This window comes from Sebastes fasciatus, chromosome 17, assembly GCF_043250625.1.
Source record: "Sebastes fasciatus isolate fSebFas1 chromosome 17, fSebFas1.pri, whole genome shotgun sequence".
Classification (NCBI taxonomy): domain Eukaryota; kingdom Metazoa; phylum Chordata; class Actinopteri; order Perciformes; family Sebastidae; genus Sebastes; species Sebastes fasciatus.
In genome coordinates this window covers 15,665,094-15,687,798 of record NC_133811.1, presented here as the reverse complement: position 1 = coordinate 15,687,798, position 22,705 = coordinate 15,665,094, and the positions used below count along the sequence as shown (strand labels likewise).

General features: G+C 40.5%; 1 protein-coding gene across 2 annotated transcripts in view; it reads left to right on the top strand.

Annotated features, from left to right (window-relative positions):
* The first annotated feature begins 931 nt into the window (after positions 1-931).
* rapgef5a (Rap guanine nucleotide exchange factor (GEF) 5a) overlaps positions 932-22,705 on the top strand; it is a 64,352-nt gene continuing 42,578 nt past the window's right edge. The window contains exons 1-6 of one of the 2 annotated variants that reach the window (XM_074612754.1): positions 932-1,364; positions 15,108-15,158; positions 16,946-17,056; positions 17,758-17,864; positions 18,385-18,506; positions 20,725-20,902. In XM_074612754.1, the coding sequence (XP_074468855.1) occupies positions 1,218-1,364; positions 15,108-15,158; positions 16,946-17,056; positions 17,758-17,864; positions 18,385-18,506; positions 20,725-20,902 (716 nt within the window). In that variant the 5' untranslated portion in view covers positions 932-1,217. The remainder of the gene's footprint in view (positions 1,365-15,107; positions 15,159-16,945; positions 17,057-17,757; positions 17,865-18,384; positions 18,507-20,724; positions 20,903-22,705) is intronic. The other variant, XM_074612755.1, reaches the window with a different exon arrangement.

The following is a 22,705-nucleotide window of genomic DNA, read 5'->3' as shown; positions in this document are numbered from 1 at the left end:
CGTGTTGTTGAAAGTCGTGCTGAGTGTCACAGGGAAAAAAAGAGAAACTTTGTACACGAATCACATAGATTCAACTTCGTGACTATTTCATGAACTGCCATGAGACTGTGTTGTATGATTTGAGCATATTTTTGTATGCTAAATGCAGTACCCGTAAGGGTCTCTGGACCATATTTGTCATTGTTTTGTGTTGCTAATTGATTTCCAATAATAAATATATACATACATTTGCATAAAGCAAGTATATTTGCCCACTCCCATGTTGATAAGAGTATTAAATACTTGACAAATCTCCCTTTAAAGGGACTATTTGTAAGATTCAGAAATGCTTGTTAACAGCGACACCTGTGGCCGTTAAGTCAACGAAAGTCAGCGTCGAGCTCGCACTTGCTCGCCCTAAATAGACATGAACGAGCATCACTCAAAACACTGAGGCAACACACGTCAGCTAAAACCACAATATCACTCTATATTTCACCTGCTTGGCAGTAATGTTAGCTGACCAGACGAAGGTCTCTCCATGAATCAATGCTGATCCTAGTGTTGGCTTTTCCTGCTCAGCCTCCCGACCGCGGTCGGAGGGAACAGGGGAGACACCGGCACCCTGGTCAGAGACAATAACGTTTCTCGCTGCGGAGCCCCGTCACTTCACAAGACACGGAAAACCTCTGTTGGTCTTGTCTGAACAGCGTAGCCACACGCGAGCAGCACGCATGGGACACCGACCCGGGTGATTTATACGTGTAAGAAGTTACAAACAGTCCCTTTAATGTACATTTTGCACAAAAAATGCACATCATCATATTTTTGTAAAATATGATTAATCGCGATTAACTATTTTAATCAACTGAAAGCCCTAGAATAAACATGAAAATTATACTAAATTAGATGCGCACTTTCTTTTGTCAGACTAGTCAGAGAATTAAAGGTGGAAGTGATGCAATGTTTTTATGCACCTGTGTCCGCCCCCCCTCTCTCACACACACACACACACACGAGCCATTGGGTGGAGCAGCAGCGGCGTCGCGTGCTGCGGAATACACATTCAGTAGGTCGTTAACGGAGCGCGCGGTTCGGTTTGTGCAGATGCAGGAGGAGGAGGAACATGATGGCGAACGTGCGGCGGTGGCGGTGCGCCTCGTGAGGATACCGGAGTAGAGGTGGCAGGCGGCAGCTCGAGGAGGACCGACGGGAGAAGAGAAGAAGGAGCCTCCACCATGCAGGAGGACTCGGAGCCCGCAGAGGACGGCTTGCTCGCGGGTTTGCGGTGGAACCGGAGCGCTCGGGACCAGGCGCAGCTCAAACACAAGATCCGGGACCTACCGGGGCTCCTGAAGCACGGGCTGCACCTGCGGAAGAAGAGCGTGAGTGTTTTCAAACAAACCCGACCTCTGACTGACTCACTGTCCGTCCTTCAGCCCTTCCGTGTTTAATGTCTGATGAACTGACGGTTGGTGTCTTTTCATACCTGTGTGTGTGTGTCTGTTTGGCGCGAGGCTGTTTCATAACCGCGTCACGACTCAGGTGTTTTCATTTTGTTACAGGCGTTACTGTCGCAGAGGTAGTGTGTGTGTGTGTGTGTGTGGTTGTGTGTGCTACATCCATAATAATCGCAGTTGGACACCATACCTTCACACTCTAGTAGTCAAGGCAACACTACCACCCCCAACACACACACACCTACATACATACATAAGCCTACACATTAAGAAGTACACATTGTTGTATATTTTGTTTATTTATTTTGCACAATTTAAGACTATACTACATAACAAAAAAATAAATAAATGAATAATATACAGTGCAGGAAGAGGCAAAAAACCCCACTTAGAGACAAGACTAATATAAAGAAATAATATGACTACATAATAGTAATAACAAACAATTAGGACAAGATATATATAATAACAACAATAACAATACAGTAAATATATAAAAAAAGACAAGTGTGTGTGTATGTGTGTGGTTGTGTGCATGTGCTACATCCATAATAATGCTGTTGGACACCATACCTGCACACTCTGGTAGTCAAGGCAACACTACCCCCCCACACACACACACACACACACACAAACACACACAAACACACCTACATACATACACTAAGAAGTACACACTGTTGTATATTTTGTTTATTTATTTTGCACAATTTAAGACTATACAACATAACAAAAATACATAAATAAATGAATAATATACAGTGCAGGAAGAGTGCAAAAAACCCACTGGGCTTATCTGAAACCTCCACCTATAAAGACAAGATTAATATAATAATAATAATAATAATAATAATAATTGTATTTGTAGAGCACTTTTCCAGCCTAAAGCACAAAGTGCTTTCCAAGGAAATTCCCATCATATACAACAGAATACAATGGAACATAAATAATTATAAAAAAAACAATAGAGAGACTTAAAATAAGATTCTTCCTCACCTGAATTCAGTGCATTTTCCCTTTGCCAATCTACTGCTACTACTTCTACTCTCTGCTATGTAAGGAATAATGTACAGCAAGCCGGTCATTGTTGTGAAATAAACCCAGATAGGGCAATAACCCAGACATTATCCCGCTTATTACACGGCTACTTACTTAAGAAATCAATATTTGGACACAAAATTGGTCCGCCAGAGTCTGACATCAGAACTGCGCCCATAGCAACGGTCTGTTATTCATAGCAACGGTCTGTTTTTAAAGAAATAACAGAACGCAGAACGAGTACTCAACAAAGCCGTGCAATAAACAACAATAATATATAGTATATTACTCTTCTAATCTGGACTGCAGCCACAACATTCAGTAAAGTTTTTCACTGGCTGCCACTGCAGGGTGTGCGCTAATGATGCACGCTAGTGATGCGCGCCAGTGATGCACGCTAGTGATGCGCGCTAGTGATGCACGCTAGTGATGTGCGCTAGTGATGCACGCTAGTGATGCGCGCCAGTGATGCACGCTAGTGATGCGCGCTAATGATGCACGCTAGTGATGTGCGCTAGTGATGCACGCTAGTGATGTGCGCTAGTGATGCTCGGGTCGACCCACAACCCACAGGTCGGTCGGATTGGTTCGGGTGAGCTTACTAGAACATATCGTGGGTTTGTGCTGGCGGGTCAAAAGTGACAAAGCAGCGTTCCGAGTAAGTTATTAATAACTTACAGAAACATTGTGTGCAATAGTACACATCCTCTACCTCCTCTCTCTCTCAAGCACACGCACACCAGCCGCAGTGGCGGCACCTAATTTCAACACGCTCCATGCCGCCACCATGTAATGTGCTGTCAATAGGTTGTGGTCATTTCACGTATTTCTGTGAGATCACGTTTAGGAAGCGCTTGCTTTGATATGCATCAGAGTTTTCTTTGAGCGGACACGCATTTTGAACGTCAATATCGCAGTCGATCATGTTCATTTAATTGTGGGAAGCCAAAATGGTGATGGTGATTAATATTGGATTAATTGTGCAGCCCTAGTCTCCACCTCTCTTTTATGACAATTAGCGTACTTGTATTGTTTTGTTTATAAAATGATAAAACCGTGAAAATGGCATCCCAAGTTCTGAAAGCTCAAGGTGATGATAACTAACCTTCAGATGCCTTGTTTTTTTTCCCCAACCAACCATCCACAACTCAAAGATATTCAGTTTGTTATGATATAAAACACAGAAAGGCAACAAATCCTCACATTTGGGTTAAAAATAATGTTCCAGATTCATTTTCTGTTGATCGACTAATTAGAGATATTAATTTTTTCAGCTCTATTCTGTAGTAAATAAACTCCCAGTCCAAATGGGTCAATTTTGTAGATCAATCATCAACAATTCTGGTCTAGTAAGCAGTAAATGTGTGTGACTCAAACACACCTGACAAGCCAAATAGCTGCTCACAGTGTCAGCTCCGCTCATCTTCATCATCGTCGCCGGTGGCAGCCAGGAGAAAATGTGTCCTTGATTGCCTCTGTGGGAATCTGTGCCAACGCTTCCAGTCCCACTGGTGCCAAATGTGCTAAAGATATGCAACAATTGTGGTGTAAAGCCACTCTGGGCCGAGGAGATGAACAGTTTGTCATGTTGCATCTTGTTATTTAAAGTGATGTTCCTGTTACCTGTATGATTAATGCGATTAAATTCTCTTGGTGTGGTAATAAATCAACCATACAGTAGGTAATCCTATAATGTAGTGCAGAACAGAAAATGCACATATGAAATCAAAATAATAGTCCAGACAAAAACATTATAATGAAACTATAAAGAATGGCTGAATGAATGGATTACTTTACTATTGAGTATTACAGATGTGTCAAAATTATGAAGCTACACCAATCAGCTGGATCATCGCACTCAAAATAGCAGACTGTGTTTCAAGTAGGGCTGTCAATCAATTAAATATTCAATCGCAAATTAATCACAATTTTGTATCTTTTCAAAATGTATCTTAAAGGAAGATTTGTCAAGTATTTAATACTCTTATCAACATGGGAGTGGAAAAATATGCTTGCTTTATGCACATGTATGTATATGTTTATTACTGTAACTCAATTAACAACACAAAACTATGACAAATATTGTCCAGAAACCCTCACAGGTACTGCATTTAGCATACAAAATATGCTCAAATCATAACATGGCAAACTCAAGTCCAACAGGCAACAACAGCTGAACCCATTTTCATTCACATATCTTGAGGTCAGAGGTCAAGGGACCCCTTCGAAAATGGCCATGGCAGTTATTCCTCATCAAAATTTAGCATAAATTTCATGCGTTATTTAACCTCCTTTTTTTCTAGTTTCATGTGATGCCAGTATCTTCACTCTAGCTTTAAAACTAAGCATGTTACAACCTAAAAATTGCGTTGAGGAAATTAGTAGAATTAAAACAAATTTGCTTTAACACGTTATTATCGCGTTAACTTTGACAGCCCTAGTTTCAATCATTTAACTCTGACATGTACCGTATCATCTTTGTGTTTTTGTTCACTGCCTGAGCTGAAGAGAAGGAGAGAGGGGAATACTGAGTAGATGTAGTTGAGTTTTCCTTCTCCTGTCTTCATTTAACTTAATGTGAATGTGTGGGTGAGTGTGATGAGGGGTGGGTAAGTGGTGTAAAGGTATGGCTGTTCTGTGCAGACTGGTTCTCTCCAGACACTGGCAGTTGGCTATGCTTCACCTGGCACACACACACTCAAACAGACTCTTGTTTTTATTATGCATGTATAAATTCTCCAAAAAGATGAGAGAAGAACTATAATGGATTGTTTTTGCACTACAATGGCATTCAGAATTGGACAAAGAAAATAGTGACATGGTCTCAAATCACAGCATCTGTTCCAGAGGTGTACACCTGCACACCTTTTTTTGTTGCAAATGCAGAATCGTCAGCTATTGTTTGTTTTTGTTCGAATATTCGGAGCCTGTAAAAGTGCAAAACATCTGACATAAGCAGGTTTTGACATTGCCTCATGTGCTTCTTTGATGTTCGCTGACAGCTTATGAAGTGAATTGAAACTGTTGTGTTGCATAGAGCCATCTGTCGCTTTTGGTCCCAGCCTGCAGCAGCAGCCTCACCTTTGAAAATCTTCCATTATTCTCTGTTGTGACTTGCTCTGGTAATCATCCCTTATTGGCTACGATTTGACGGGAGCAGAGAAATTTGGAACCGACTTTTCAACTTTCAGTACACAATTCCCAGGGTGCTCTGTCTGTGCAGTAGCCACGCTGTAGAAGTTTACACCAGGTGAAACTTGGCTAGTTGTCTTTCCTCTTCCTCCAAAGAGTTGACCACAGATCAGTCAGGTGTCTGATTTTAAAGCCACTTAATGGTCAGCCAAAGTCACTTACCAATACATGTGTGTGGGGGACTTTACGTCAGAGTAGGGCCTAATCCCAATGTCCACACTCACGGACTTTAAGGTGCGTTCCCGCAAAGTCTCTGAGGGTTTAGGCTGTCCCATTGTCGAATCGTCAAGTGCTTGAGGGCTCTCTCGCAGACATTTTGAGCCCTTTATGCACACTTGCCGCAAGTCTGCATTTCAGACTTTGCCTGATGGAATTACCCACAATTCATAGCTTTGTGACGTCAAACACAGGGTTACCAGAAGATGCGTGGAGGCGTTAAAAAAAGGTAAACAAAGAGGACCTAGTTTATTCACCATTTCTTTTAATTTTGCTTAATGATACTGTTTTGACAAAAATGAGTACCGGTAAATTGATTATTTGACAATTACCTCTTGTCTCGTAAGGCAAGAGCCGGGAAGACATTTAAATCAGGCAGTAAAAAAACATAAAATGAAAACCCACAATTGGACATAACATGTTTTGGCATTGTCAAGATAATGTGATATGTCGCTGCAAAGTGCTGTCCAATTTGTATTTCTATCATTTCAAGCCCTTGCAGCCTCTCACATTCAAGCATTTCCTTGTCAGGGTTCAGGGCTTAAGGCCTTAGGGAGGCATTGGGATTGGGCCTAAAACATACTCGTAGGATTCTACTGGAGGAAATGTAGAAGAGCAAGTCACAAGTTCAGGCTGCTATTGCTTTAGCGGGGCTGGAAACACAGATGCTGACAGGTCATACTCAAGCCCCAAGTCAGTTTTCTGCAACCAGTTTTAACTGTGGACTGTTAGTCTTGGTTGGATTTTGTTGCTGACAGTGGAAGAACCAGTGTGCACGCGTGTGCATGTGACGTGAAACTTTCTTCACTGATAACGCTGCCAACAGTAATCAGAAAACAGCCGACTAGTAACTCAAGGCTTCCTTGAAGAGATACCCTTTTTCCACCAAAATTAGCGCATATATCAAGATTACTTAAACGTGGGAAAACCTGCTAAAATATGCGATAGACTCCTTTCCCAATTGCTGGTAGACAAGTATGCCTTTCTGTTTTACATGTCGCATTTAGAGCTGCAAAGATTAGTTGGGAACTATTGAATTAAATGCCAACTATTTTGATAAGCAATTAATCGGTTTGAGAAACTTTTTAAGAAAAAACTTCTCCTCTCTCCTCTACAAGATATTTGAGGACGTCATCTTGGGCTTTAGGAAACACTGATCCACAATTCTCACCATTTTCTGACATTTTATAGACAACTGATTGATTCATCAAGAAAATAATCAACAGATTAATTGGCAATGAAAATAATCATTAGTTGCAGCCCTAGTCACATTCAACGTCACAAACACGCAGGAAAACAGGGTTAGCAAACGGTTACTTCTTTTTTTGTATCTGTTACTTCAGTCTCTCTTTCAAACTCTGTGGCGACTAATTTGGACGTTTGACATTCAAGCGCTGCTTGGATGGAATTTGTGGCCGAGATGACAAAGAGTCGGTCATAGTCGTCATAGCAATGGCGCCAGAAAAGGGGTGAAAATTAGCGTGTCCACATGTTTCCATTACTGCCGATCGGAGCTAGCTCATTTGTCCCGGGAATGAATGCCGATTGTACAGTAACATTTCCCACTGAAGACAGATGTTAGTCTTTTTTTGTCCAGTGGGAAAGCTGCTGTAGAGAAGGTGGAAATATGCAGCAGCACATTTTTCACAATATAATCTTATTATAACACAGTCAAATCATGGTGCACCCCCAGTTTAATCATGCCATTTTTGTTTGGGGTTGCAGGTTCTTCGTCTTTCCTGGTCTCTTTATTAAATTTATGGTCGACTACACACTGGAAATTGTGTTGCTGCCCCCAGATGATACCAGATTTTTCACTTTCAAATGGGACATTTGGATGTTTATTATAAAACAAATGCACTCAATGTGACCATTAGTTGTGAAGTCAAAGTTTCTTGAATAAAATGCAAACTGAAACATGGATTAACAATACGTTGACACACAAATACTGTATACAGATTTACTGTAAGCTGCTCAAAACGTATCATTTCAGCTGGAAAATGAGATTATTCCAGTCATAATGTAAGCTAGCAGACTTTATGAACACTGTGTTGGAGGATAGTTGATGATACTCCTCAGAAGATTATCTCATTTCTACATTATATATGCAGCAAAACAGTGGCTTGTGATGTGTTTTTTATGCCTGCCAGCAATATTTCACGTCCATAACTGCATTATACATTGAGATAAGAAAGATGAAAGGGCAAGTGAGGGGTGTAGAGAGGCTCAACACACATTCACACCCACATACTGTATAAACTTATGCACACTATCACTAGAACCACTGTATTTGACTGAAGGGGCAAGTATGCTAATACCACTTCCAAACTTTATTAACAACTTAAATAAAGTTAGGAAATCACTTTACTGAGATGAAAGAAAATATGCACAATAATGAAAGTGTGTGCGCAGAATTAGCAAATGCTCATAAATATAGGAAAGACAACAAAGGAACAAAGAAAAATTATTTAGCTGTTTTTCAAACGTTTTAGGGATTTAAAATAAGGTGAATGAGTTTGATTTCTACTTTTGTGTATAAATATGATATCAGTAAACATTGTAAGCTTGAGTTTATGGTCTCGATTGCTAGTTTAAAGTCTTCTTCAACACAGTATGATGTTGATCATTCAACATCGTGATCATTTCGTAAATGATGGTCCCATTTAGAGTAAAATAGACCATAAAACGGGATGCTTTAGGACGTGGCTACCTTGTGATTGACAGGTTGCTACCACGGCGTTGTCTGGTCTGGGAGTTGTCCGTTTTTTCGTCTTACAACTTTAACCCTTTCACAGTGTGTTTTCACTTCATGAAAGTTAATTATAAAAAATTTTGGTCGCCTAAAAACGTCTTCAGCGTTTGGTTGTGCTTAGCTCCACCCTCTCGTGCCACTTCTGGTTGCAAAGAACCAAGATGGCGACGGCCAAAATGCCGAATTTGAGGCTTCAAAAAAGGGAGTCCACAAACCAATGGGTGACCTCACGGTGACTACTTCCAATTCTTATATGCAGTCTATGCTCTGGTCTAAATATTCACAGTTGAGAAGTTGAAACTATACTGATTGATTTTCTGTTGATTGATAACTCCTGAAATTAGTCATCACAAGTGTACTATAGATCACTGAAGTGTTGGCAAGGTCATGTATGCTAGCAGCTAGGCGTGGGCTGGCAGGTGGGTTTCTTAACAGCTTTAATCTGAGTGTGTTTGTCCATTGAGCTTTAGCTGCTTTGATGTCTCCATTTTGACTTCCTTGTATGACAAATCTGTCCAGGAGTCGACAGCAGATTAGTGTGAATGTGTGTGTGAGGGCGCTTGCAAGCATACCGCGCTACAGCTCTTCACTGTGCTCAGCAATCTAATCTGAGTAATCCATTTCTTGCAGATAATGACCTCGCTCTCTGCTGCTCTCTCTCTACACACTTTGAAGTCATCACACAGATAAGCATGTCAGCATGTGCTCTCTCTTTATAGCTCTCATTCCTCCTCATTCGTCTTCTCTTCTGTCACTCTCTTTCGGCCTCCGGTGTACCGACAGCAGCAGTATACCCTGTCTGTGATGGAGGAGTGTTGTGAGAAAAACGGAGGCACAGACAAAGAGGCTCACAGGAACATGGCCAGCAGACATTTCTCTCGTCGTGTGATACAGTATGAATGAAACTCCTCCGGTGCTGCTGGTGTGTCTTGAGAGAGTGTTAGTGAGAAGAGATGATGGTGGAGAAACAAAGACCTCTCGAGAGAGATCTGTGTCCACCAGACCGGGAGACAAAGAGATGGAGAGATAAGATAGAGTGGCCAAGACAAAAGAGAGAAAGAAGGAGCAAGACAGAGATAGCGAGAGTCAGAAACAATTTATTTAGTCTGTGTGCTTGGCTGGCTGGTGTGCTCTACTTAACCCCCAGTCCAAACACTGCATGTCGTCACACACAAAAAACGCAGAAAAAAAGCTCTAGTCTTTCCTTACTGATATCTCGTAGGGCGTCCACCCCGAGCTGGCGTTCTTCACAGCCAAAAACTAAGCTCTTATGAAAATGTTCTCCAGTGTTGATAAACCTTATACTCCAGCCTTGCGTTTTATTGTGAAAAACTTCTTTTGGACCACAGACTGTATATTTATACAGTCTGTGGTCCAAAAGAAGTTTTATATATATAGTTTTATATTTATATATATATATCGGGGGGCTGGAGCCGCGGTATCGTGGTCCCACCCACTCGTCCGCCCGAGCAATCAACAGCTTGTTAGCGTGAGACACCTAGCTGCTACGTTAGCACCACAGTAGCTGTTCAGCTAGAAAGACACAACAACTAATCCTAATATCTCTATAACTACATTTATGATCAAATTGACACGTTCTATTACACAGACTCGTGACAGTTATGGAAAGTTAAACTAACGTCTCCTCTCTCGTACAATTCCCGAGGCTCCGGCTGCGACTACTTCACTCAGAGCAGCTGTCAATCACAGCTGTCAATAATGACATCTCACCCCCTTTTTATAGCATCAAATAACTCATTAAAAACCAAACTTATCAGAAAGAAAAAAATTAAACACTTGAACATGCATCAGCATGATAAGAACTACCTAAAATGACAGAAACTATCTTTGGGAAAAATGTATGTGATGTGTACTTTGACTTTTCAATTTTGCTCATGTCCCATCCACTAACATGGAGGAGGCGGGATTTATGACCTACACTGCAGCCGGCCACCAGGGGGCGATCAAAATGTTTTGGCTTCACTTTTGGGGAGCTGTCATGTCTTCCATCTTTATATAGCCTACAGTATATGTTTCGGACTTCCTGTCTCCTCCTGATCTCTCACTTTAAATGTCAATATTAGGGCTGCAACTGATGATTATTTTCTTTGTCGATTAATTCACAGATTATTTTCGAAACAATAAATTGTTTGCTCTATAAAATGTAGGAAAATAGTAAAAAAAAATGCCCAATAGAATTTCCTGAAACCCAAGATGGCGTTTTCACATTGCTTGTTTTGTCCGACCGACAATCCAAAAAGGTGCTGGTAGGCGGATTATGTTACCTTTGGACAGAGCCAGGCTAGCTATTTCCCCTTGTTTCCAGTCTTTATGCTAAGCTAAGCTAACTGGCTGCTTGCTGTAGCATTATATTCAATGCACACATATGAAAGTGAAATCGATCTCCTCCTCTAACTCTCTGCAAGAAAGCAAATATTCCTTTGATGAAGAGTACTGTATGCTGTGATATAGTCACTTGCTTCGAATAAGGTGTGTGTGCAAGTGTGTATCCTCGCTTGCTTGTGTGTGTGACATCCCAGACACTATCATCGCTCAAATGAGGATCACAAACACTGCTCTACAGCTCTCTAATCATCTATTTCATTTTCTTGCATCTCAAAGCCACAGACGTACATTTCTCTCCCTCTCTGTCTTTGTCTGACTCACTTCTTCTCTCTTTCACGATTACAATTAAAACGTTCTCTCCGTCTCTCACCGCCTCGTCTCTCCTGCTCCATCTGTCATGCTCATATCCCCCGTCATATATTCATAGGCTGTTGTGATTTGTTCAGCCTTCCTCTCTTCTTTCTCCTCTTGCGTGCTAACTCATTTATATTTCCTCATCTGCATCCGTCTTCCACAGTTGCTTAGGTGCTTTTCATTTGTTCCATCATTTGATCTCTCTGTATATCTCCCTATTCGTCATGAGGCGAAGGGCAGCAGCGATTTCCAGCACAGGCTCAGTTTCCTGTGAGGGTTTCCAGAGAGAATCAAACCCACGACTCCATCAGTGATCCCACTTCACTGAATGAGCTCACAGACCAGTTGCACTGCTATTGCAGGAGCTTCTCATCTGTCTGCCTTTAATGAACGCTGGCAACGTGATCCTCATCCTAATACACTTTTGTATTTTTATCAGCGTAACCATGGTATTTTCAAAGCAGATGCCAGTATCTGAAATGTTCTCACACCATATCCACTGATAATAATGCTGTATTGTTCTAAGACTGTGTACAAATTCAAATTCAAAATTAGAAAATGTATTTCCTGCAGAAAATGTGTGTGAATGCTGATAGCTGAAATTAATTGCAAAGAATTGCTGAAATGCAGAAATGTGAAATGCAGTGCGCTGTAGCCTACTGCTAAAAACCTGGAAGCTGAAATGTAAAACTGAGAGAGTTGGAAGCTGAACTGCATTACCTAAAGAAGCCAAGAGCTGAAATGCATACTATGCTCGAAAAGCTGGAAGCTAAACTGTTATACTGTCAAAATAGTAGTAGTAGTAGTAGTAGCTGCAACAACAGCAGCTGCACTGGTAGTAGTAGTAGCAGTAGTAGTAGTAGCAACAGTAGTAGCAACAGTAGCAGCAGCAGTAATGTAAAAGTACTAGGCTAGTAGAAGTAGCTGCAACAGCAGCAGCTGCACCGGTAGTAGTAGTAGTAGTAGTAGCAACAATAGCAGCAGTAGTAGTAGTAGTAGTAGTATTAGCTGCAACATCAGTAGCTGCACCGGTATTAGTAGTAGTAGTAGTAGCAACAGTAGTAGCAACAGTAGCAGCAGCAGTAGTAGTAGTAGCAGCAGTAGTAGTGGGATAGTAGTAGTAGGAGCAGCAGTAGTAGTAGTAGTAGTAGGCTAGTAGCAGCAGCAGCAGTAGTAGTGGGATAGCAGTAGTAGGAGCAGCAGTGGTAGTAGCAGCAGAAGTAGTTCTTAAAGAGCTGAATATTTAGATTTTTGAATGGTTTCTGTAGCTGAAAGTATGCAGAAGTAGTTAGAGTCCACAAAACGTACGGAAGAAATTGTTTTTAAAAACATTTGGATCTCAATAGTGTGAATGCTGCTGAACGGCATTCACACAATAAAGGCTCAGTTAAAATCTACAAAATATTTGTACTTCATTGTTATTTTTGAAATCAGAGCCGTGGCTTTGTTTTCTTGCTGAAAAACAAGCCTTCCCCCAATTCAGCGTTCTCTTGAAGCAGCAACTTTTTTCTACAGGATTATTATTTTGCTGCATTTGTTCTATCTATCTTCAAAGCGTTCCTAGGCCTGCTGCAGAAAAGCATGCCCTCCGCATGACACTAACCATGGCCAAACATTTAGTACCAAAAAGATTGATTTTCGTCTCATCAGACCATAGAAACTTCTCCGCCTTGTTTTGCAGGTGTATGCTCAGTATCTCAGCCACTTTCTCACTGCCCATTTTTCATGGACACTCAGTTATTGAGGATGGCTGTACCACTTTTTTTTCCATTCCTCCTGTTCAGTGCCTTGAAAAATCTCTGGTATCCTTTTCAGTAGGCCTTTCACAGATTTGTTTGGAATATGCGAAGACAATAGGAGCATACATTTTGACATGTCACAGTAGAAAAAACACAGGTGTAAATAACAAAATGAATGATGGCTGAATTCCATTTAGCTGCCTCAGTTTCATGGTCCTGCTATTGTGCTGTCTGCCCGCGCTGTCACATTGTCATGACTCACTGGGACACTTGAATATAACAGAGCCATTGTTAATGGTATTAGTAACACCTGTGCCTTTTCTATTACTCACAAGTGAAAATGTCTGCTGTGAAAAAGACCTTTTTTCCTCTGTCGTGCTTATGTAGTTTTAGCCAAGTATTTGACTAGCCAGCTATTGGAAACTGCAGATACAGACTGGTGTATTTAAGCTGAAATCACTTGTCACGCCTTGATTACACAAAAGTGATCTCCATTCAATCAGTGATAACTTGGGCGTGTCGGTGTTAAGGCGGTAAATGTTAATGCAAACAGTCATTCTGTGCTTTTTAGTAGAGATTGTTCGCTTTGACATGTTGATCAGTGTAATAAACCACAGTGATTCAGTGTTGTAAAGCAATAAAACATGAAAACTGTAAAGGTTTCCCTGCGTTGGTTTGAAGGTAACAGATTAGGCTTTTTAGACATGTATCTTTAAGTACTTTAATTAAATGTTTTTTTATAAAATGGTTATTAAATATTTACCATATATTTTGCAGTAAAAAACAATACAGGTGTTTATTTTAAGCTGGTACAATGTAATTACTTTATAATAATATAATGTGTGATTCAATATTATGTCCCAGTACAGGACACTTCATCAACAGATGCCTAAATACTGTTAATTATAAATAGTGAAAACCTTCATAATCAATGCCGTCATTTCATTATTTTTATATTTGAGTTGAATGATATTTGAGTGTCTCACAAAACTATGGAGCACAGAACCTGCCAAATAATAAATAGATAAATAAATGACTCAATAAATAAATACATGAATAAATATAACATTAAATGTACCAAAATAATATTAAAAATAATGCAGGCATTATTTCTGTTTTAATCTGCTTCTTTATTTATTTACCTTTGTATTAATCCCCCCATTTATCTACCTTTCTATTTAATTTTCCCTTTTATTTATTTATATATTTATTTTAGATTTTGGCAGATTACATCTTCCACATACATGTTATGAACCATTATCTTCAAGAATCATTATCGGAGTTTGAAAATGGGGCTATGAAACATTTGAAGCAAGCTTTTAATTCAGCAGCAGAGCAACCAAGACGACGAGGTGTTACTACATTGCATCACAACGTATTACCGCTGCAGTTAAACACAAAAACAGATGTCTGCATGTTGTGCTGTTTCCGCTCTATTTGATCCAACACTTACTATCATTTTTAATCTGTTTTATGACTAGTGTGTCAGCAGCACGGTGTCGACACCGTCATCCAGCTCCTCTGGCGGCGGCGCCATAATAATCCATAAAGATTAAGAGTTTATTTCCTGATAGGGGAAGTAGAGGTAGAGTGATAACGCCCAGGGCTGAGGCTGCAACATGATGGCGTGATGGTAGAAGAGATTTGTTATGCTGTCACTGTTATATTGTGACAGTTGGACAGACAATTGCATTTTATTGTTGAGGAATTGAAGTGATAAATGTGTTTTTATTACTTTTTACTTTTGTCCTGGTTTTGTATTGATGAGTGCTTTGAGTGAATGTGTGTCACCATTTAGGTCAGATAATAATCAAACACTTTGAATGGCCATGTTCTTTAATTTTGGCAAAATGTATTACAGTTATGTGTGAAAGTATGAGTAATGCTGTTGGTTTAAACAAAACCTGACTAATGGTTAAACTGGTCTTTCTCATCTCAGAGTCTTGTTTGTTCAGTGCATTTACTGTGTGTGTGTGTGTGTCATTGTGTGTTGGCTCTGACGGCGTGTGTGTGTTTATTGTGTTTCAACAGCAATCACCTGACACTATCCCTGGACCGAGCACTGGACCTACAGTACACAAGGTAAGGAAACACACACACACACACACACACACACACACACACACAGGTGATGTCATCCCTTTAGTTTTGCTGTGACGCGAAAGTGTGTTTGTTTAGCCTCAATACAGGTGACATCAGTGCTGATATTACCTGGGGCTTTTTTCAAGCTAGTTTCACCAACTACACACACACACGCACACGCACACGCACACACTGAGGGGAAGTCTTAATTTGTCATGCATCATCACTCTAATACAGTTTCGCAAATATATGGTACTGCACTCTGAAAAGGCCTTAGGGCTTAAATATCTCACTTGAGTATATTTCTCTTTGAACATTGAAAACATTAGTTTAAGAAATAAAAAAGTTTTTAAAAAATAAATGAGAAATCAACATCTGAATTTTGGATGCTGCTTATTTATGTGCACTGTTGTGCCAAAAAATCTTTGTGTCTGCCTGGATGTTTGTCCCTCAGCACTGTTGTATTTTTCTAACTGTCATATTTCAGTAGATTCTCTTTTATATCTTGCCTCAAAGGAAATTACTATATTCTAACATTGACGTGGTACCCAAAGCAGTATGACACTGGTAAAAACAAGTTGCCCATGAGCGCCGAAACAGCACGACGCTTGCAAGAAGGAGCCTTAAATTTGATCTTTGCTGGGCCAGTTTTAATCTCCCGGTACCAGATATTAGTCTGGAAAATATTTACTAAGAATTGATTTAACCTGGTCGCTGAAAGTTGAACCAATCAATGAACTATGGAGATTAGTGGTGACAATGAGCGGTGCTTCATTCACACCTCTTGACTCAAACTTTGTGATCAACTATAAGACATGATTACACAGCTGTCTCTTTGTCACCTCAGATTGATTCTCAAAGATTTTGGTAGATATGTCACATTTCACAAAGTTTATAGAACAGCTTTAAAATATGAAGCAAAACATGTTTCAGCATGTTGTAAATCCTTTGTCATTGTTTATCGAAACTTGATCCAATTGCCTGCCAAGTAATTTAGTTGTATTGGCAACACCCATAACTGAAGAGACTGCCGATCAAGGTTCAGCAGACCACAGTGTGTGAAGTGAAATTTGAGGTCTGGCTGTGTGAGCCAGATTGAACCCAGGTTCTTTATTTGAAGGGCACCTTATTGCCACAATGATGAGTTCATTCTGCTTAGAGGTCAGAAACCTCCTTTGAGCCCAAGACACACAGGTGAAAAATTAACACAGTATTTGTCAAATACTGCAGTGCACACAGACTGCAATACTCATACATACCTTAAATGTACCATGATGAGTTTCATGTTTACATTCAATGTTTCTCACCAAAACACTGTGTGTGTATCATTGAGAACTAATAAACAGGGTCTGAAAAGTGAAGCCAATCCTGAACTGCCTTAAACTTGTATTATTTCTAATAGCCAGCAGGGAGTGACTCCTCTGTTTGCAAAAAAAGTCAGATTGTATAGAAGTCTATGAGAAAATGACCCTACTTCTCATTTGATTTATTACCTCAGTAAACATTGTAAACATGAGTTTATGGTCTCAATCTCTAGTTTCAAGTCTTCTTCAATACAGCATGATGTTCATTTAGTAAATGATGGTCCCATTTAGAGTCAAATAGACCATAAAGCAGGGTATGCTTTAGGGCGTGGCTACCTTGTGATTGACAGGTCGCTACCACGGCATTGTCCAGTCTGGGTGTTGTTTGCGTTTTTATCTTACAACTTAAACCCTTTCACAGTGTGTTTTCTATTCATGAATGTTAATTGTAACATTTTGGTCGCCTACAAATTTTGTATTCAGCCACTTCATGTCACTTCTGGTTGCAAAAACACAAGATGGCGATGGCAAAAACCAAAATCCCAAACTCGAGGCTTCAAAACGGCGGTCCACAAACCAATGGGTGGCGTCACGGTGACTATGTCCACTTCATATATACAGTCTATGATGCCTTTCCTTTTGCACATTTGCAAAACCAAATATTTTGAAACCTGCATTGTTAACACCCATGTTTTTATCAGCTAGCAGTCTTCTTTCCTCCCTTTTGCTGGCACATTTCTGCATTTGTGCTTTAGCAGTCCCACTCTTAGAAACATTACTCCATAGTGTTACTAGTGGTCAAAAATCCACAGGGTACCTTTAATGTTGCAGTACATGTGTCAGTTTATATCTAACACATGCTCTACCATCCTACTATAGAAGTTACAATGACTTGAAGTCATTTGCAAAATCTGCTTCCATGAGGGAATCTGCTTCTCATGTTGTAACGTAATGTGAATGGAGTGGACTCTGCTCTGTCGCATGTAAACGTGAATATGGATAAAACAGAACAAACAGCCCATGTAAACAGCTTAATTGAAATACGGTCTTATTAACCACAGTGTCAATAGCAGGATTATTGCAGAACGTGTAGACACAGTCAATGCTTCATTCCTCAGGGGGAAAGAAATCGAGCTGTCCTTGTGAGCCCGTCAATGACAGCATGTAGCCACACTAGCTCCCTGCAGTCTAAAGTCCATGTCCAACACAATGTCGGGATACAATTTGAATTGCATTTGTTAATTTTTTGTTAAATAAATAATACGTTTTGATGTGCCTCTTTGTGCATGTGTCAGTCTTGTTCCCAGAGTTTTCCATGTGCTGGTCGGGCCGTGAGGAACGCCTTCCTCTCTCATGGACCATACCCGGCTAAAGACAAGATCCACCTGGCCAGGATCATCCGGTACACTACGCCTCTGTGTTTGTGTGTCTGTCTGTGTGCAGTGATGAATCGATGTGTCTGGTGAAGCATGTACACTGACTCACCAGTCACCGTTGAGCCCCGTCCTGATTGGCTAGTTGAGTTGTTTATGCAGTAAGACGAGCAAAGCGTGACGTAGACATTATATAGCAGAGCACGAGGCGGTCTGGGAATACACACACTCTCATGCAATATGCTGTACATACAATGAATACAGATGCATGTAAAGACCATGTGAACATCTGGACACAAATATAAATAGGTGCTTTTAACAGTCATCGCACACACACACACACACACACAAGGAGTGTATCCTGGAGGAAAGCAGACGGAAAGAATTCAGTGTATTCAGAGGAAAAAGGCTTACAGAGAACTAATGAATAATCAATGGATATTGATTAAATTAAAAAAAGACAAGCTTTGTGCCGAGGGAAGAAGTGTGTGCATCATAACACTGTGTGGCTGTACTGTGTGCTGAAAATGCGTATGTGTATTTTAACAGGCGTAGCTACGTGGGTGTGGAGCTGGTGCAGTGGCTGTGTGAGCAGTGTGTGTACGTGCGCTGTCGGACCACTGCTGTGCGTGTCTGGCAGGTGCTGCTGGAGCTGGGAGTCCTGCTGTCTGGTAAAAACACAACCACACACACACACACATTCACACACACGCTAACATGCAGGGAGGTCGGAGTGTGCTTCAAAATGTATAATCACCTTCCAGTGACATCAGCAACGATCTATAGCACACATCCTGTAAAAACGATGAACCAGGCACCAGGTAATTTCCAACAGAATAGAGGGATGAATTCACTCCTTCATTCTCTTTCCACAAGGTAAAATGACACTGTGGCTCTGTGTATCCAAGCCCCCCACTAACAATACCAAATATCCTCTTTCATTTTTCACCAAAGACCACGTTAACAAATAACATTTTACCACACTAAGCGGCTGTGTCCACCAAAAGGTTTTATCCTGATTTTTTTTAATGGTAATGGTAAAAACACCAGTAGCGTGACAAGGCGCAAGAGTGTCTATTCTGTGCCGAGAGCTGCATATTTGGTGATTTTTTTCAGGTTGAGAGTTGAAAAATGTTCAACTTTGGGTAAAACTCTCATCACTGTCACTTTTTACCCATCCGTCCAATCACAGTGGAGTGGTCCTATTGTGTATGTTATGCTATTGTTTTTATTGTTTTCACTGTCGACTTTATGTTGTCCTCACATCTGGAGTACTGGACCAAACAAATTTTGGTCCTGAATCTGTTTCTGAACCGAACGATCATACTCGCCAAGATGTTTTCTTGCCCACAAAATCTCATGAACCCACATGACCGGCGGGTCCGTTCTCTCTCCCTACGTGCTTCAGCTTTCTCTTCAGTTTTCAGTAGAGACCTTGGGTTTTTTTCAGCTGGGAAACAACGCTTTGGTGGACACGGCCCCTTAACCTTCTGGTAAACTGTGAATCTACTATCACTGTGGATGTGATTCATATTTCTGTATTCAACAGAGCTGATAAAGAAGACCCTGTGTTGTGTTGAAACTATACTCCGTATGCTATGGATGACACATCATCAAAGAGGGAATAATATTCAAAGCCGGTTAATGTTTCTTTAAAGAATGAGCAAACCTGATCCTCTTGAAGCTGCTTTTGGACATTTGCTCAGGTGCAGTTCATCGGTCTGGCTAATCCACCATAACTGATACAAATAGTTTATCCAGGTTTTTATTGTTGTCACCATGTCTCCACTCGTTCTCTAGAACTAAAACGTGCCTGCTATAAACCACTAATGTATGGTTTATATTACAGTGATTCTGGCACCCATTTCAGTGCACCAATATAGATACAAAGCAATGCACGAAGCAATGTCTCACCCACAGTCTAAATACATTTGGCCCTGTTTTAAATGGCTGTTAAATCTGGTGTAATCAGCATGGTTAAAAAATTCATCATCTCTTCTTTATGGCTATTTTTAAAGAACTACAACTTCTAAATTGCTAACCTCACAAGTTGTTTGATTTGAATGTGAATGATGAATACTTAATTCTTCATTAACTGTGTAATCTGTGTATATTTGTACAAAGGCCCTGATCACACAGAGTGTGTTTTTCAGGTGGAAAACGCAAAGCGCAATGCACTGCGTTTTTGTTGCCCGATCAGATATTTTATATTGTTGCTAAGCAACCACCAAATGAGTGCTAACGTTACCTTAATACAAATCCTGAACTATACGCTACCCAAATAGTCAATAGTACAGATTGAGTTAATGAAAACAACTTACCGAAAATCTCAAATAACAAACTAATATGCCTCCTGTAGTTTTGTGTTCAGATCATGATTACTAAGGTTGATGATGTCAGATAGCTCGGGGTATCCAGTAAAAGTGACCACAATAGAGAAAAAACACTAATGACGTCGGGTGTTTTTCCGCTCTGAGTTTAACTATTTTCAACTTGAGCTGTTAAGGGTGCTCCTTTAAAAACACGAGTCGCACAGAACGGATAAACGTGAGGTGCTCAGCAACGCAAAAGCAGCGTGCAAAACGTTTCATTCTCATTGAAAACAATTACAAAAAGCCGCCCCAAGCTGCTGAAACACACTCCGTCTGATCGGGGCCTTAGACTGTCACTTATTGATTATGATGCAGGATATGTGAGCTAACACGGTGGCATCCAACTCTTTCATTACACTGTGATAACCTTTATACACAGTTTACCTCCATCAGGTATTATTATAGGTGAAAATAATAAAGTCAATAATAGGAAGACTTCAATGAAATTCTGACACTCAACAGGAGAGGAAGCTGCTGCTTCTCACTCTTTTTTTCTGTGTGTCTGTTCTTTCTCCAGTGGACCAGCGGGTGGTGTTTTCAGATTCAAACTCTTACTACCAGTTCAGCTTTGAGGAGTGTGACTCCGCCTCCTGTGACTTTCGCACCAATGAGGGGGAGTGGCCAGAGGCAGTTAGGCTCCTCCTACAACTCGCCCCGTACGTCCAGTTTCGCTCTGGAGGCGGGGCCAACAGCCCGTAAGTGTCCATTAAAGTCTGTTTGCAAGTTACACTGCGATGGATGGATGTTAGGGAGTTCATTTAAAAAAAAAAAAAATCTATTTTGAACAAATGACAATTAACACTAATGAGTTAATCCTCAACTGGCTTTACATTGTAAAATTGACATGGTTCGGTTCACATGAGTTACTAGCAAACAGCTAACTTCGGATTTGTTGTAAGGCAGTTTAATTTTGAAAAGAAAGCACACCGCCTCATCATGATGTTGATTCCAAAATTACTCACACTTTTATTTCCGGATTGAATGAAATAATGATCGGATGATGCATTTGTGCTCGCCATAGTGTGACGGAATCGCATGCCAATCAGTTTATGGTACTAACCTCAGCATATGTTGCTAACAGCGTACAGCTAAAAGTTTCCGAGCCGAACTCAAGCTTGAGAATTTTTGTTACGCATTATATGTAAAATCTTTTTTTGCGTTAGCTGTAAAATATACGGACTATGACGGAAGTAATAATTCACTTTCGACGGAAATCTGTCTGTAGATGGAGCTCTGCCACCCATGTACAGTATTAGGGCCGCCCCCTCTCAGTCGATTAGTCGACTAATCGGTCGTTGTGGTCTTAGTCGACTACGATTTCTTTGGTCAATTAGTCATTTTTTATGCTTTTTTTCATGCTGAATGACTTATTTCCAAGAAACCTATAAGCACATCTCTGGTAAACACAAGATTTAAAGTTGTGCTTTTGTGTGATTCTTTGTGAAGAAGCTCAGTTTCACAGTAGTTAGTTGACAAAATTGTTGTCGTTGAGTGTTAGTCGACTACGAATTTCTTTGGTCGAGGACAGCCCTAGATATAATTGGTTATATTTATCTGTTGTAATGAAAAGTTAGTGGTTTCCACTGTTGTCACTGGGTCTCTGTCATTAGAGCCAACATGTTAAACTGTTGCAGAATGTTGAGCATAGTTGATGGTGAACGTGACTCAGTTTGTAATGTACTGAATGATCTCCATTGACCTGAAGTGGAAGCTTGTCCGTCTGGTAAAATATCAAAGTGACAGCGTTCCCGTTTAGATTCATGATTGAGGTCATTTGTCTGTCTGATGATTTACCATGAAAAGTGACAAGTCCCTGTGTTTGTTTTGATGGACGCTTGCAAGTACATTACTGTTTTGCAACACAATATATGCTCACACACAAACACACACACACACACACACACACACACACACACACACACCCTCTCCAAAGATCTTCCTCAAATCCCAGCTAGAAACCTAATCCCTATTCAGTGTTTTTAAATCCTCAATCTAATGCACAAAAACTGACACATGATGTGATCACACACACATGCAGAGTGGTGTCAGCCAGAGTTTCCTGCTTTGCTGCTCCTATGTGTGGGATTCCTGCTGAGGCTGCTACTGAACTCAATCTGTCACTCAGAGTAAAAAGAGAGAGAGAGTGAGATGGGTAACGGGAAAAGATATAGAGCATATATATATATATATATATGGAGAACGAGGCAACAAGGGCACACGTCAACACATTCATCGGTGTGTCAACTTCAAAAGCTGTATTTGCAGACACCAGGGAGAGAGCACGGCAGCGAGGGGAATTGAATGTCATACTTACTAATATAAATCTCATGTAACATACTGTATGCACATCTATTTTATTTTATATACACTATGACGTGCATTAGTGGCACTCCACCGCAGTGTTTCCACAGTTTGGCAGGGTGCAGAGGAATGGGTGGAAGAGATGGTGGTTATTGACATTTTAGATAGCAACCCCATTTTTCTAACCTGTCGTTCTC